Source organism: Poecilia latipinna, unplaced genomic scaffold (assembly GCF_001443285.1).
Source record: "Poecilia latipinna isolate Pla-1442-1.1 unplaced genomic scaffold, P_latipinna-1.0 Scaffold79, whole genome shotgun sequence".
Taxonomy (NCBI): Eukaryota; Metazoa; Chordata; class Actinopteri; order Cyprinodontiformes; family Poeciliidae; genus Poecilia; species Poecilia latipinna.
Genome location: NW_015112695.1, coordinates 458,457 through 471,804, shown reverse-complemented (window position 1 = coordinate 471,804; position 13,348 = coordinate 458,457). Strand labels below are relative to the sequence as shown.

The 13,348-nt window shown below is 38.6% G+C and overlaps 2 protein-coding genes and 1 long non-coding RNA gene across 3 annotated transcripts in view; 1 reads left to right on the top strand and 2 right to left on the bottom strand.

Moving 5' to 3' along the window:
* The window catches only part of LOC106937323 (uncharacterized), a 12,078-nt gene extending 11,338 nt beyond the window's left edge, over window positions 1-740 (bottom strand). The window contains exon 1 of the long non-coding RNA XR_001422364.1: window positions 10-740. This is a non-coding gene — a long non-coding RNA (uncharacterized LOC106937323). The remainder of the gene's footprint in view (window positions 1-9) is intronic.
* svopa (SV2 related protein a) overlaps window positions 1-6,325 on the top strand; it is a 23,631-nt gene extending 17,306 nt beyond the window's left edge. The window contains exons 6-16 of the mRNA XM_015018719.1: window positions 749-873; window positions 954-1,017; window positions 1,117-1,242; window positions 1,318-1,446; window positions 1,558-1,631; window positions 2,040-2,116; window positions 2,216-2,320; window positions 4,130-4,241; window positions 4,317-4,398; window positions 4,504-4,593; window positions 4,695-6,325. Of these exons, the coding sequence (XP_014874205.1) occupies window positions 749-873; window positions 954-1,017; window positions 1,117-1,242; window positions 1,318-1,446; window positions 1,558-1,631; window positions 2,040-2,116; window positions 2,216-2,320; window positions 4,130-4,241; window positions 4,317-4,398; window positions 4,504-4,593; window positions 4,695-4,895 (1,185 nt within the window). The 3' untranslated portion in view covers window positions 4,896-6,325. The remainder of the gene's footprint in view (window positions 1-748; window positions 874-953; window positions 1,018-1,116; window positions 1,243-1,317; window positions 1,447-1,557; window positions 1,632-2,039; window positions 2,117-2,215; window positions 2,321-4,129; window positions 4,242-4,316; window positions 4,399-4,503; window positions 4,594-4,694) is intronic.
* Window positions 6,326-7,523: 1,198 nt separating this feature from the next.
* LOC106937312 (D-amino-acid oxidase) lies at window positions 7,524-12,755 on the bottom strand. The gene is made up of 11 exons (XM_015018748.1): window positions 12,644-12,755; window positions 12,036-12,236; window positions 11,838-11,952; window positions 10,352-10,428; window positions 10,029-10,094; window positions 9,358-9,412; window positions 9,165-9,269; window positions 9,005-9,087; window positions 8,633-8,750; window positions 8,035-8,133; window positions 7,524-7,946 (listed from the first exon to the last, which is right to left on the bottom strand). Exons 2-11 carry the CDS (start codon window positions 12,227-12,229, stop codon window positions 7,821-7,823), a joined length of 1,038 nt encoding a protein of 345 aa, XP_014874234.1. The 5' UTR covers window positions 12,230-12,236; window positions 12,644-12,755; the 3' UTR covers window positions 7,524-7,820.
* Between the last annotated feature and the right edge of the window lie 593 nt (window positions 12,756-13,348).

Here is a 13,348-nt window from a genome sequence, read left to right as displayed (position 1 = left end):
TCTCTAAACCTCCAGAGTAAATTTACTTCAACTGATTCAGTTCTACTTTAGTTTTAGTCGAGATGCAGATTTAACAGTCGGAGGCATATCTTTTGTATTCTGACAAGGATTTTTGTAGCATTTTGCACCTTCTGGAGAAACGTTTTTATTGCTAATAAATTAGGTCTGGTAACAACTAACAACAGTTTTGTTATATATTTCCAGGTGGAAAGTACTTCTAAAGCTCCTTAGGGCTAAACAGGTTTTGTTAGTAGAGGCTCTCTGTCCAACTTGAATGAGCTTGGAGCTTTGTGTGGGTATAGACTGCTTGTCTTTACCCAGACAATGGGTCAAAATGACCATCTCTTGGTGTGTATCGTGAGCAGAAACGTACTCTGCAGCTGAAATTGCTGCGACAACTGAATCTACAAAGTATTGACTCAAAAGGGGGGAAGTATGAATGCCTGGCACACTTTGGAGACTTTTGTCTTTGTAAAAGATTTTTGTGAACCAGGTTTAACTTTCCTCCTTAACACTTGTACACCACAAATCATTAATTTATCAAATCAAATCTCAATAAAATGCAATATTTGTGTTCATAACAGAAAAGTGTAAAGGGACTGAATACTTTTCCAGGTTACTGCTTGTGTAGTTGTGCTTGTGACAGTGTTTCTAGATTTTAGGATAATGAAAATATCTAACGGCGTGATTCGAATTCACAAAAAGGCATGTGCTACATAAGCAACATACTGATCATATCCACCAACAGGGCTTGACTCTGAGTGTGCTTTGGACCATGTTCTTCGGCCTCATGAGTGCATTTGCACCCATTTACGGATGGATCCTGGTCCTGCGCGCGCTGGTGGGCTTCGGTATAGGAGGGGCGCCTCAGTCGTAAGTACCTCATTCACTGCCCTGAAAGCAACAGTGAAACAAATGAGCTGAGTCGGTATTTACACTGACGTTCTTTTAAGGGTGACCCTGTATGCTGAGTTCCTTCCCATGAGATCCAGAGCCACATGTATTTTGCTGATTGAGGTATGACTTGCTCCAGACTGCCACTCTGTAACAAGTGTCCTTTTCCCTTCAACTACTTTTGTATGTTGTATTTTTTTAAAATTTATTTATTTATTTTAGATCTTTTGGGCAATCGGTACAGTTTTCGAGGTCCTTTTGGCGATCCTTGTGATGCCCACTCTGGGCTGGCGCTGGCTGCTCGGCCTTTCCACCATCCCTCTCTTCATTTTCGCCTTTCTGTGCTACGTAGGTACAGCAGTTTGACAGGCTGTTCGTCTTTATGAAATGACATGCTCATTGTCGGCATGTGTGTGTTCACAGTGGCTGCCAGAGAGCGCTCGGTATGATGTGCTGACGGGGAATCAGGAAAAGGCTCTGGCAACTCTGAAACGCATAGCCACAGAGAACGGCGTCCCCATGCCTCTGGGGAAACTCATTGTTGCCAGACAGGTGCAGGACATGAGTGCTCTGAGTAACAATGACTCTTCTCAGCTGTGTAATCCTGTTATTCAGGCATTTATCTATTTTTTTCAATTTTTTTTATCTGTTCTTTCTAATTAGGAAGATCGGGGGAAGATCCGAGATTTATTTTCGGCACACTTCCGATGCACCACGGTTCTGCTCTGGTTCATTTGGTAAATGAAACAAATGATAAAGCAAGCACAATGTCCTCTTCAAGACCTGCTCAAGCTTCAGGATTTTAGTGCTTACTATCTTAATAATTTTTTTAAATTGCAGTGCCTACGCATGGTGGCTTGTAAAAACATTTACACCCCTTAAACTCCTAAATAGTTTGTCACACAACGACCACAAAATTCAATGTATTTCATTGTATTTTTATGTGCTAGATAGACCAACACAAAGTAATGAGTATTTGTGGAAATGAAGACATGTGGTTTTCTACAGTTTTTACAATTAAAAATCTAAAAATAGATGTTTGATGTTGGTGGCTGTCACGTATCAAAACATGGAAAAGGTAAAAGGACATGAATGCTTTTGCCAGGCGCTGAGTCTGAGTTCGTTTTGCATCTCTGTCAGTGCAGGTTTGCTAACGCCTTCTCTTACTACGGACTGGTGCTGCTCACTACAGAGTTGTTTCAGGAAGGAGGCGCATGTGGAAGTGAGTCAGAGAGGTCATCACACAAAAAGAAAGCATTACCAAAACATGCCAAGACATTAGACTGAGAGACACGTTTTTCTGCTTAATGTCTCCCTCTAGTGCCCAAAGGCGGAAAAAAGGAGCTCAGATGCAGCTTGGAGTGTAAATATCTCAATTCTGATGACTATAAAGATCTGCTCTGGACTACTTTGTCTGAATTCCCAGGTAAATAAATCAAATATGTTTTGCTATGTCATTGTTATTAACAAATACGTTTCCTCTGCAGTATCTTGGACACAAAAACATTAAAAAAACGTTTTAAAACGATGCCAACAGTGTAAAGCAGCACATTATTCTCGTGAGAGAATGCTCTTTAGCAAAAGACATCACTTAACTCAGATAACTCGATAAATGTTTATACATTTTTATTTCTTTATTGATTACTTTAGAATCTTGTTAGCTATAATTGCACTTCTGTGCTAAAATTAGGTGCATGTATTTGACATAAGCTTAAGTTTTTACAGGTGTAAGTTAGAATAACATAGAAAAACTAGAAAATTTCTGAAGAAATTTAAACGGGGCGAAAAATTAGCATCAATGTTAAAAAAAAAAAAGCTATAATGTACTCAATAGAGACAGTACATTGATTTTTACTTTTGCAAAAGTAAAAACTGATTGTTTACTTCGTGGCACTTGGTTACCAGAAAACGTGTTCATCTCTCAGCAACAGATTAACAACAAATATTGTTATTGTTCAAAAAACACACAATTTCTTCTGCTCTTTTGAAATACTACTTACCTTCCACTACTTACTACTTAACAAGAACAATGCAGTTGGTGAATTTTTCAGAAAAGTGATTTTCTTTTTTTTGTCATTGTTGGTAAATATTTTATAAAACAAACATTCAACACAAATGTAAAAATCTGAATTATACTTCGTGGCAGTTCGTTACCAGAAAAAAAACACTAACCTCTTAACAACAAATTAATGACAAGTAATATTATTGTTTATAAACATAACCTCTTTGGAAATACTGCTTATCAGCTTAAACAAAAGAAACTTACAGTTGGCAAGTTTTGCAAAAGTAAACATCTGTTGTTTACTTCGTGGCACTTGGCTACCAGTAAACACGCTCATCTCTTAGCAACAGATTAACAACAAATATTATTGTTCAAACAACATAAGATTTCTTCTGCTCTTTTGGAATACTACTTATCTTATACTACTTACTACTTAACAAGAATTGTGCAGTTGGTGAATTTGCAGAAAAGTGAAAATATACGTATTTTTTTTTTCTTTTGTCATTGGTGGTATAAAACATTATAAAACAAATATACTTTTCTGTAGTAAGTGTTCTGCCAAAGTGGCCTCTGTAGTTCTCTACATCTCTGCCCTCCTCAGTGTTCGGTTGATAAGGTAATTCATGTCCTTGTACAGTGTTACATGCACTTAATATGAGGTTGGGGCTGCATTTGCATGAATTGTTGCATGAGTGCAGTGACGTATGGAGGTGGTCAGTCAGTGGTTCTGCTGAGGGATTCAGGAAGACTCTGTGCTTCAACATGGTGGCAACAGCAGAAGATAGAACGAAACTTCAAATAGTTACTGACAACAGAAACTTTCCATTGGACCTCAGGCTACTTGAATTCAATGACTGCACCCTTCCTTTGAGACATTGACTTACAGAGCTCCCTAGTTTTACAGTCATACAGTCTCTTCAACTTTTTTATTCTAATTATTCAAGAAACAGACATTTCAGGTTTTTGATAGATGAAAGTCAAGATAATAAAAATTAATAGAAATTAATTCTCGAAAAATTTCAGGGTGTACGTAATTAGTCTATCAGTATTACTTGATTCTTTTCAATGTTTTTCTAAGGTAAAAAGATGCTCCTGTATGTTTATGTTAGCAGTTTAAGGAGAGGATCTCAGTTCTCTGCTATAATAAGTAATGCTCAGATTATTTATCACACATTTAAAGGGGACAAAAGTCTCTATGTGTTGAAGATTAGTGACTCTGCTGACTTCCTGCAGGACTACTGGTCACACTGTGGGCTATTGATCGATTGGGACGGAGAAAGACCATGGCTTTGTGTTTCCTCGTGTTCTCTCTGTGCATCATCCCTCTGTATGGATGTGTTGGGAGGTAAATACAGCTTTTACGTCTTATGAATTGTTTAATGTTTATCTGCTCCTCTTGACACCCGTTTTTCTTTTGCAGAGTGTCCATGACGGTGTTGATATTCATAGCCAGAGCATTTATTGCTGGAGGCTTTCAGGCGGCCTACGTTTACACTCCAGAGGTAATGCATCCTTGCAGACTCTTGTATGAGCTTACACTGTGAGAAACGGTGAAAGCAGGGTGATGGATGGGCACGAAATGGCCGTTTTCTCTGGGCTTTCTGCAGGTTTATCCAACAGCAACCAGAGCTTTGGGTCTGGGAACAAGCAGTGGGATGGCCAGAGTTGGTGCCCTCATCACTCCTTTTGTTGCACAGGTAACATCTAAATAAATTTAAAAAAAAAAGTGCTGATTATTCAAAATGAACTGGTTGCATGAGTTTATTCATCTTGGTTTTCTCGGACTTTCATCCTGCAGGTGATGCTGGAGTCTTCGGTGTACCTGGCCCTCTCTGTGTACTGCTGCTGCTGCCTGTTCGCTGCCGTCGCCTCCTGCGCTCTGCCCATCGAAACCACAGGTCGGGGTCTGCAAGAGTCCAGCAATCGTGAGTGGGGACAGGAGATGGTGGGCCAAAGATCAGAAGAAATCCCACACTCCAGCTCTGGTTCTCAGGGTTGAGGACATGCTCACTGTGGTACGAACTGGAGGCGATGCCAGATGAGAGGAGAGGAGAAAGCCAAGCCAGCTTTCTGCCCTTCTTGTATGTTTCTCCTAAGATCCAGGCAGCACCATTTTTACATCACATTACTGTCTGTAAAGCCTTTAAACACCATTGGTGTCACAGGGTTGCCACTGTAAAACTACGTACGCACAGGACGAGTTAGAAAGACCGAGCGATGTTCAGGATTACGGGAGATGATGGTGAAAATGGGAAAAGTTTCTGAAAAGGGGAAGATAAATGATGTGAAAGTGTTGAAATTTATCTTCATACAGAAAGAGCCTTAAAACAGCCTATTGAGTAGGTGACAAAAACCACTTTGGAAACCAATGAAAAAGCAGCCTCTGTAGTGCACAAAGCTTACTGAACGTACCATCTCCTAAGTATTCTTTGCAAAAAAACAACAACAAAAAAACACAATCATCTCATCTCATGTACATGGAAATTGCCTGCTGAAATGCACTTTAACTTAAAAAAGTATTGTTGAAGAACAAAAATAACTCCTCAGATGAACTGACCAGATTACGTTTTTTTTTTTTTCACTGAACAGTCCCAGTTATCAAGGTAAATACAGATCCTATGTAGGAGCCCTTGATTTTATTGCAAATATCAGAAATCTTAAGGAATAATTTGCTTCACTTTCATCAGTTTCCGAACATAAACTGCCCATATAAATGACTGAAATCATGATTTTTAAAGTTTAATCGTGACGTGATTGTTTTACTTATGACAAACCTTTAGATTTCCTGAAGCTGTCGGTGGAGGACAGGAAGTTTCTTTAACATAAAACGAAGCATTTCTACATTACAACACAAGCAGCGAGAGAGTTTTCCAAAAGTGTAGTTACTCTTAAATGGTTCTGTTCACTCATATAAATACCGGCAGATTTAAAGTTTACATTATGTTGCAAACTGATTCATATTCCTTGAACTTTGTGACATTTTTTTTTTCACATTAAAACCTCAAATTTCCTTGCATTTTATTCTAATTATATGTGACAAACCAACACCCAAGTAGCCCATGATTATGAAGGAAACCGAAACATCTAGAGATGGTTTGAAAATGTTTAAATGAACAAATCAATTTGTCTTCCTCCTCCATAAGCCAGTACTTTGTAGAGACACATTTCCCTGTAGTTGCAGCTTCCAGTCTTTTGGGGGTATGCGTCGACTACTTTTACACATCTCAAGGCTGAAATGTTTGCTCAGTCATCCTTGCAACACAGTTCAATCTCAGTCCCACTGAATGAAGATAATCTGTGAACATGAATTTTCAAGACTCGATGCAGATTTTCAGATGTATTTCACGACTTTCACAAAAGTACACAAATACGTTTTGATTAAGACCATCATTGCGCAGTCCTCTACTTTGACATGATTGAAAAGAGCTTTGTGAAATGTTCAAAACCGGGGATTTTGTTTTTATAACTTTGCTTTAAACTTCTCCATGACATCCCTGACCTAACTGATGTGTTTCAGGAAGATTTCTGTCACTAGTGTTCTCTATAGGGTAGCAAACATCCGTAACGTTCACAGAACATCTGGTTTTGTACCAAGAATAAATTGCATTAATTACTATTCACTAAATTCGAGAACACTATTCTCAAATTTCACCGAATTTCATATAAAAGGTTTCAGAGTAAATGGAGCAGAAAAACAAATACACCCACTTTCTATATTGTTTATTATTATAAGATTTGGAAAACAGGGATCTCATTATTTTATACTCCACAAATATGTAATACTTCGTTGGTCTGTCACATAAAATATCTTATTTTGTGATTTTAATGTGAACAAATGTGAAAAGGCTGAAGGGGTATGAATAGTTTCACAGCCTCTCCATAGAGCTGCCATCTCAACTTTCTTAAATATGTTCTACTTTTTAAGTGTTAATTCCCCCCAAAATATGATACAACAGGGCAAAGGTTTATCAATACAAAGTGAAGGTAAAGTCCAGATGAAAAAGTTAAGAGTCTGTTATACATTTACTTAATTTCAGGCCCAACAGAAGTCAGGAATTTGACCATTTTACCTTGAAAGTACATTTCCAGCTGCATCTTGTAATTATTAGTTGAGAGGACTGGAAAGTTTTCTAGAAAATGACATGTGCATTAATAAAACATTAGGCTTTGTTTCTTGAAGACTATGAAAAGTTGACAAATAATCCAGAAATTCAGCCTTAGAATTCATGTGATCAGCCAAAATGGACTCCCTATGGAGGGCTTTATAGTAATGATGTTATCACTCAAGTGTCAACTATTCCTCTACTGATCCAGGCTTTTAAGAGCATCCTCCCATACATAGACCCGAGCTGTGAACTTTTACTGGATGTCATGTTCTCAATGTAAATGATGTAAAAACAACAACAAAAAAACAAAAAAAACAACACCTAGTTCGGTTGTTGTCTTTTGTTTGTAATTGATAAAGAGATGGAGACAGACTGTGGTTATTCTAACAGACAAGATATCGCCACACACGGGTCCACCAAGATGGTTTGACTCGCCAGTGTTTGAAATATCGTGCAGCATTAAGTGTCAATGCACTAGATGTAAATGTGTATGATATTACAATAAAAAAAAACATAAAAAATGCTAATGGAGTCATTTTTTATTATTATTATTTATAAAATTAATAGAGAAATTTTATATTCTAGAATCACTGGATTTACAACAAACTAAGCTTACAAAGACATGAAACACATTTTTTTTAACTCAATTTCATTATTTATCTAAGGCATCTCAGGTTGTGGTGATAAAGTTCAGATAAAGTATATAGAGGTTTTTTGGGGTTTTTTGCATTAAATGTTAGCTTTGTTAAAAACACCTGGAGTTCTGGTGTTGGACTGTGGAAAAAGAAGAGCCCCAGTCCCTGCTGCTGGACTCAGGACTACAGGCGAGCTTTGGGGCGTTTGCCCTTCTGCGTCACGATCTGACCGAACAGCCTTGCCGTCTCCTGAGCACAACCCCGGTGAATGGTGAGCCCAAAGCCGCCATGGCCGTAGTTGTGTATGACCTGGAAGAGAGAACCACTGGGTTTTTTTTTTATGAAGCTGGACAGCAGAAAGTCAACAATCAATTGCTGATTTTCTGCTCAGTTTCACCTCAATTGTGGAGCCACCGGACTGTATGGTCTCTCGCTCCAGTCGGACTTTGCTCCGAACAGGTCTGAGACCAGTCCAGTCCTCCACTACCCTGGCATGCTGCGGAGAAAAAAAAACAAACAAAAAAAAAACTAACCCATGACCTTCAGTGAAAAACATTTAAACTGTAGCCATTACTCATGTGACAAAAATGCATTTTTCTCTCAATTCTGACCACGCCTCTCAAAAGTATGTACAGTGGGTTACAATGGTTTAGATTATGTCATGCTGATGTGTCAGAATGGTCTAGTCAAAGTTCGGCCAGAATGCAAACGCGTACACTTTTCACATTTTATTGGTTAACAATGTGCATTCTTTTTCCCTCAGAATGATGTGTTTTGGTCCATCACAAAAATCCTTTTGCAAGTCACTACATCTGACTGTCATGGCTTTTTATTTGCTCATTTTAATGCACTGTCAATTTCTGCATTTTTTTAAAAATGTGTCTAAAAGTGGCTGAGGAAAGACTAAAAGTGTCTTCACCACAGAAGGCTCATTATGAATAATTAACTTCAGCTGAAACAAAGTGGCTCTTTTTGGCCTTCTGACGTCAGCTCACCTTGAGACTGGGCTCAAGCTGACACGCAGTCTTCCAGATGTTCTCATGGTCAGTGGAGTTGTTCTGCTCACTCCAGTTTCCCAGCTGGAAAACCCCTCCCACAGTCACAAGACGGCTCCTGCGGACACAGAGGGTCTGTGAGCGGAAGAAAACAGGTCTGACTTTCTGACCTCACTGCACAACAATCCCAAAGCAGCCCAAACAAGGTCTGCGGCTGCAAATCAACACCACCAGAAAAGAATGAGGTAAAACTGCCCACTGAAAAACATCTGAGGCATGGTGTTTAAAAGTTAACCAGGACAAACGCTGGTGCAAAAGTAATGCCAGTGTGCTAATGCAATCCACTGCTTATCAGTGTGTTACTGGAAATACCCTGGGATGATATACGGTGAATTGTACACTCCAGCTTTGCTATTGTGGGTAATAATCCAATGCTTCAGCCATGGGGCGTCCACCTGAAACCCAGAAAATGAAGTAAAAAGATCAGTATCTGTAATGTCTGCACAGGCTCTTCAAGGCGTCCTCAGCTCACCTTAACGATCTGGCCACGGCCTGGTGTAAGGTCTGGGTCGGGCTGCAGCTCCCCAGATCTGATCCCAGTGCAGTTTATTATCACATCCACCCCAGCATCAGAAAGCTAAAGGAGTCATGGATAATATGTAAAATGATAAAGAAACATGAAGCACAAAAAGTTCAGTCGTAAACATGAGAAAGTTGACACTTACCTCTTTAAATGACTCTATTTTCTTGTGATAAAATTTGACGCCCCTCTTTTTCAACCTGCAAAAAAGGTTGTTGTTTTTTTTTAAAGTCTGGACGTTAGCAGGACCTCTGTGGAAATCAAGACTTGTGACAAGTTACATAATGCGATTTTATGTATATAATCTTGGTTATCTTGGATAAAACTTAGTGCGACCTTTAGAAGTCAAACTGCATTGTAATGCAGAGCTTTTTGCCTCAGGAGGGAGATTCTGTCTTTATAAAAGAGTGTCAAAAAGAAAGCCGTTGATGTTGACCTCCACTATGAAACATGGGTGCGGTAGTGTCATGATGTGGCAGATGCTTTTTTTCAGCACAAAAGAATGAACTGATGTTTAAAGTTGTGAATTAAAAAACTTTAGATGTGAGTAATCTTGTGATGCTTTGCCTTTTCAAGTAAATGTAAAATATTGCAGACAGTTAAAATGTTTACAAAGTTAACAAAAAAATCAGAGAAGTAAAACAGGCAAATAAAAATAAACTCCAATAGAAACTAGAGTTTTAAATATAAATTACTTTTGGCTGTGTTGCTACGCAACATAAAACCGTGTGATTATTAACATTAACAAATATATTAGGAGTAAAGAAAGACAAAATAAGGAAAAAATGCAGATTTGACACGATGTAACATTCTCACCAGTCTGTCAGCCATGGTAAGTACGTTTTGCCTTCCACCATGAGAGCTGTGTTGAACCAGCCAAAACTGGAAAAAAAAAAAAAAAAAAAAAAAAAAAAAAAAAAAAAAAACATATTTAATGGTAATCTGCTTTTTAGAAAATAACAAACAAAGTTGGAATACAAATTATGTGTCAGGAAGAAGTTAAGTTTAATCACGTCTACTGAAAACATAGTTTATTTTCTTCATGTGTGCCACTGGAAAGTATGGGCTTCGTTTTAATATTTGCTGTTACACTGGGAACCTGATAAGAGGTTTTTCTGGCTCTTTCTGAAGGAACTCACTTGTATCCAGGAAACATTTGCAGCTCCCGCTCTGTGAGCTGTCTGAAGCCCAGGACGATGTCTTTAAATGATGGCTCCTACAATCAGAAACAGGTTTACTAAGAAAATGCAACACAAAAACTCTTCATAGCACAGAGTCTGCTTTAATAAGAGTTTTTAATGACATCCTTCTTGCATGTGATTCTGGTAACCATGTTGTTCTGATTTTACTTGACCTAACTGCTGCCTTTGATACAGTAGACCACGACATTTTGATATCACGATTACACCACATTGTAGGTATTGGTGGCAATGTTCTTAAAGGGTTCCGGTCCTATCTGGAGGACAGAACATTTTCAGTGAAAATTAGTGACTCTGAATCACCTGCTGCTTCAATGCCCTATGGTGTCCCGCAGGGCTCAATTCTGGGCCCACTGCTTTTCTCTCTTTATTTACTGCCGCTGGGTTCTATCCTCAGGAAACAGTGAAATCTTTTCTTTCCAGGCAGGATTTTGAAACAGTGGTCCACGCTTTTATTTCAACTCGACTGGATTACTGCAACTCACTTTATCTGGGAGTCAGTCAGTCGCTGCTCTCACGTCTGCAGCTAGTACAGAATGCTGCTGCATGACTTTTGACAGGAACTCGAAAGAGGGAACACGTGACCCCTGTCCTGGCCTCACTTCACTGGCTGCCTGTATAATTTAGGATTCATTTTAAAATTCTTATGTTCGTTTTTAAATCACTGCATAATCTTGCCCCGGCTTACCTCTCTGAGCTTCTTCACCCCCACATACCCTATCGGTCTCTCAAGAGCAGATCAGCTGCTCTTGGAGGTACCGAGGTCCAGAAGGAAGCTCCTCTGTCATGGGCCCTAAGTTATGGAACAACTTGCCTTTGCACGTTAGAGAGGCCCCTTCACTGTCCACTTTTAAAGCTCGTCTTAAAACCCATCTATTTTACTTGGCTTTCAACTCTAGCAGGATCTAGTTTTAAATTGTATGTTTGTTTGTTTTTAAACTGTAAGAGTTTTTATTTTTTATTTTTTTATTGTTATGTTGTGTTTTAATGTACAGCACTTTGTATCAGCTGTGGTTGTTTTAAAGTGCTTTATAAATAAAGTTGGTATTTATTTATAAATACATTTATTTATAAATAAATAAATGGTCATTTTTACCATTTTATGGTATGGTAAAAATGACCTTATCTGTGTGAGTGTATAGAACCACAATTAACTCTGAGTGTATCCCCGACCCTTAGGGAGGCCTCTCTGTTTCCCAAGCACTGCTGGCAACCATCTTTTGTTTGTCTGAACAAAGCTGTGCTTCAGCGTAGAATAGCTGAACTATTATCTGTGACCGACAGTGAACTTGTATGTAATAATTCTATAAATGATCTTTAGGAGGGTAAATTTTAGCTTTGCTCTTTGTTGTAAAAAAAAAAAAAAGGCTAACAAGTCCATGTCTTATCTTTGCAGTGCATTTTACAAGATCAAAGCAGAACTCACTGGAAGGGGTTCAGTGCAGAGGTTGTAGCCTGATTGGAGGAATATGCCCATTTTTACTGCCTCAGGTGAGCTCAGCCAGTTCAGCAGGTAGTCAAAGGTCTCCTTATTCCACTTTCTAAAGACAGAAAGAGGAAAAAGTGTCATATTTGGAATTAAAGAAGAAAAAAATGAATTGACAATTGTAGAGACTGTACTCACGTCTCCTGGATGTTGCCCTTGTCATAGAGGTATGGCTGCCAGAAGCCAGCCGCTCCATCGCTGGTGGTCAGAGGGGTGAAGCGGTCTGCATACACCTCAATGGTCAGTGGGCTGACTCTGGAGTGGTACTGCTCAAATATACTCTGAGCTGCTGACAGGCCAATGACTCCAGCTCCAATCACTGCTACTCGCATCTTTGCACTGAAATGAGACACAGTAACACTGATTGATCTGAAATCACTTCTTTATACTCCACATAACTGGTAAAACACCCCATAAAACTTTACAAAGCTGCTTAGGCCCATGCATCTGCGCTAATATTGCACGCTATGGCATAAAAGTGTGCATGAATGAAATCAGATGTACTGAAAGGAAAAAGTTACACGATTCTGGGGAAAATGTAAATGGTTGCCCAGACCCAGCAAAAACAAAAAGCCTATGCTCTGCAGCTCTCCGGACTTTGTGCAGTCCTCATGCAGAAAGCTTTATGTAACAGCGGGCGACGAGTTGGCAAAATAAGCATTTTGGTTAAGAGTGTATAAAAAATTATGAAATATGCCTTAAATCACAAAACGGACGTTTATAATAAAGTTATTTTCTTGACTTACCTTTGGATCAAGTCTCCGCCGAACACTTTTAACTTCCAGTCACTGACTGAATCCCATTTTGCTCCATATGTCACATGGAGGAGGGCGGAGCCTGCAGCCAGTCGGCTGCGTGCGTGTTGCGTCCACGTCCCATCGTTGAAAGCACAACCATAGCGGACACATGGGGGCACACGTCACTTGTAATTCAACATCACCAACATAGCGTTTTGCCATTAAATAAAAACCTACTTATTTTGCACGATTATGCAACCACAGTTCAAAATGGTGAAAATGTCATTTATCAAAACTTAGCATTTTAAGTAAACTTTGTCGCATAAAACAAACATTTTTTTTAAAGAAAGAGGCATTCAAATCATATTCAAAACGGCTTAAGCTATAAATAAATAAATTAATTAATTAATTAGCAAATAAATAAACAAATAAATAAATCTTTTTAGTTTTCTGTAGGAAAATATATATATCAGCACTCGGTGAAATATACTGCAATATATGTTGCATATATTTGTTGTGCTTGTATTTAATTGTGTGACTGCCACTTTACAAATAAACTTAAGATTTTTATTTACATTTCTGTAGCTGCACAAAATTTGGTGTAAAACTATCATAATGAAACAAGTCTCAAGCTTCCAAGCTGGAAATAACCTGTTCCATAATTTCTAGCTAATTATATATTGACTGAACTTGCACATGATGAAACATAATAGT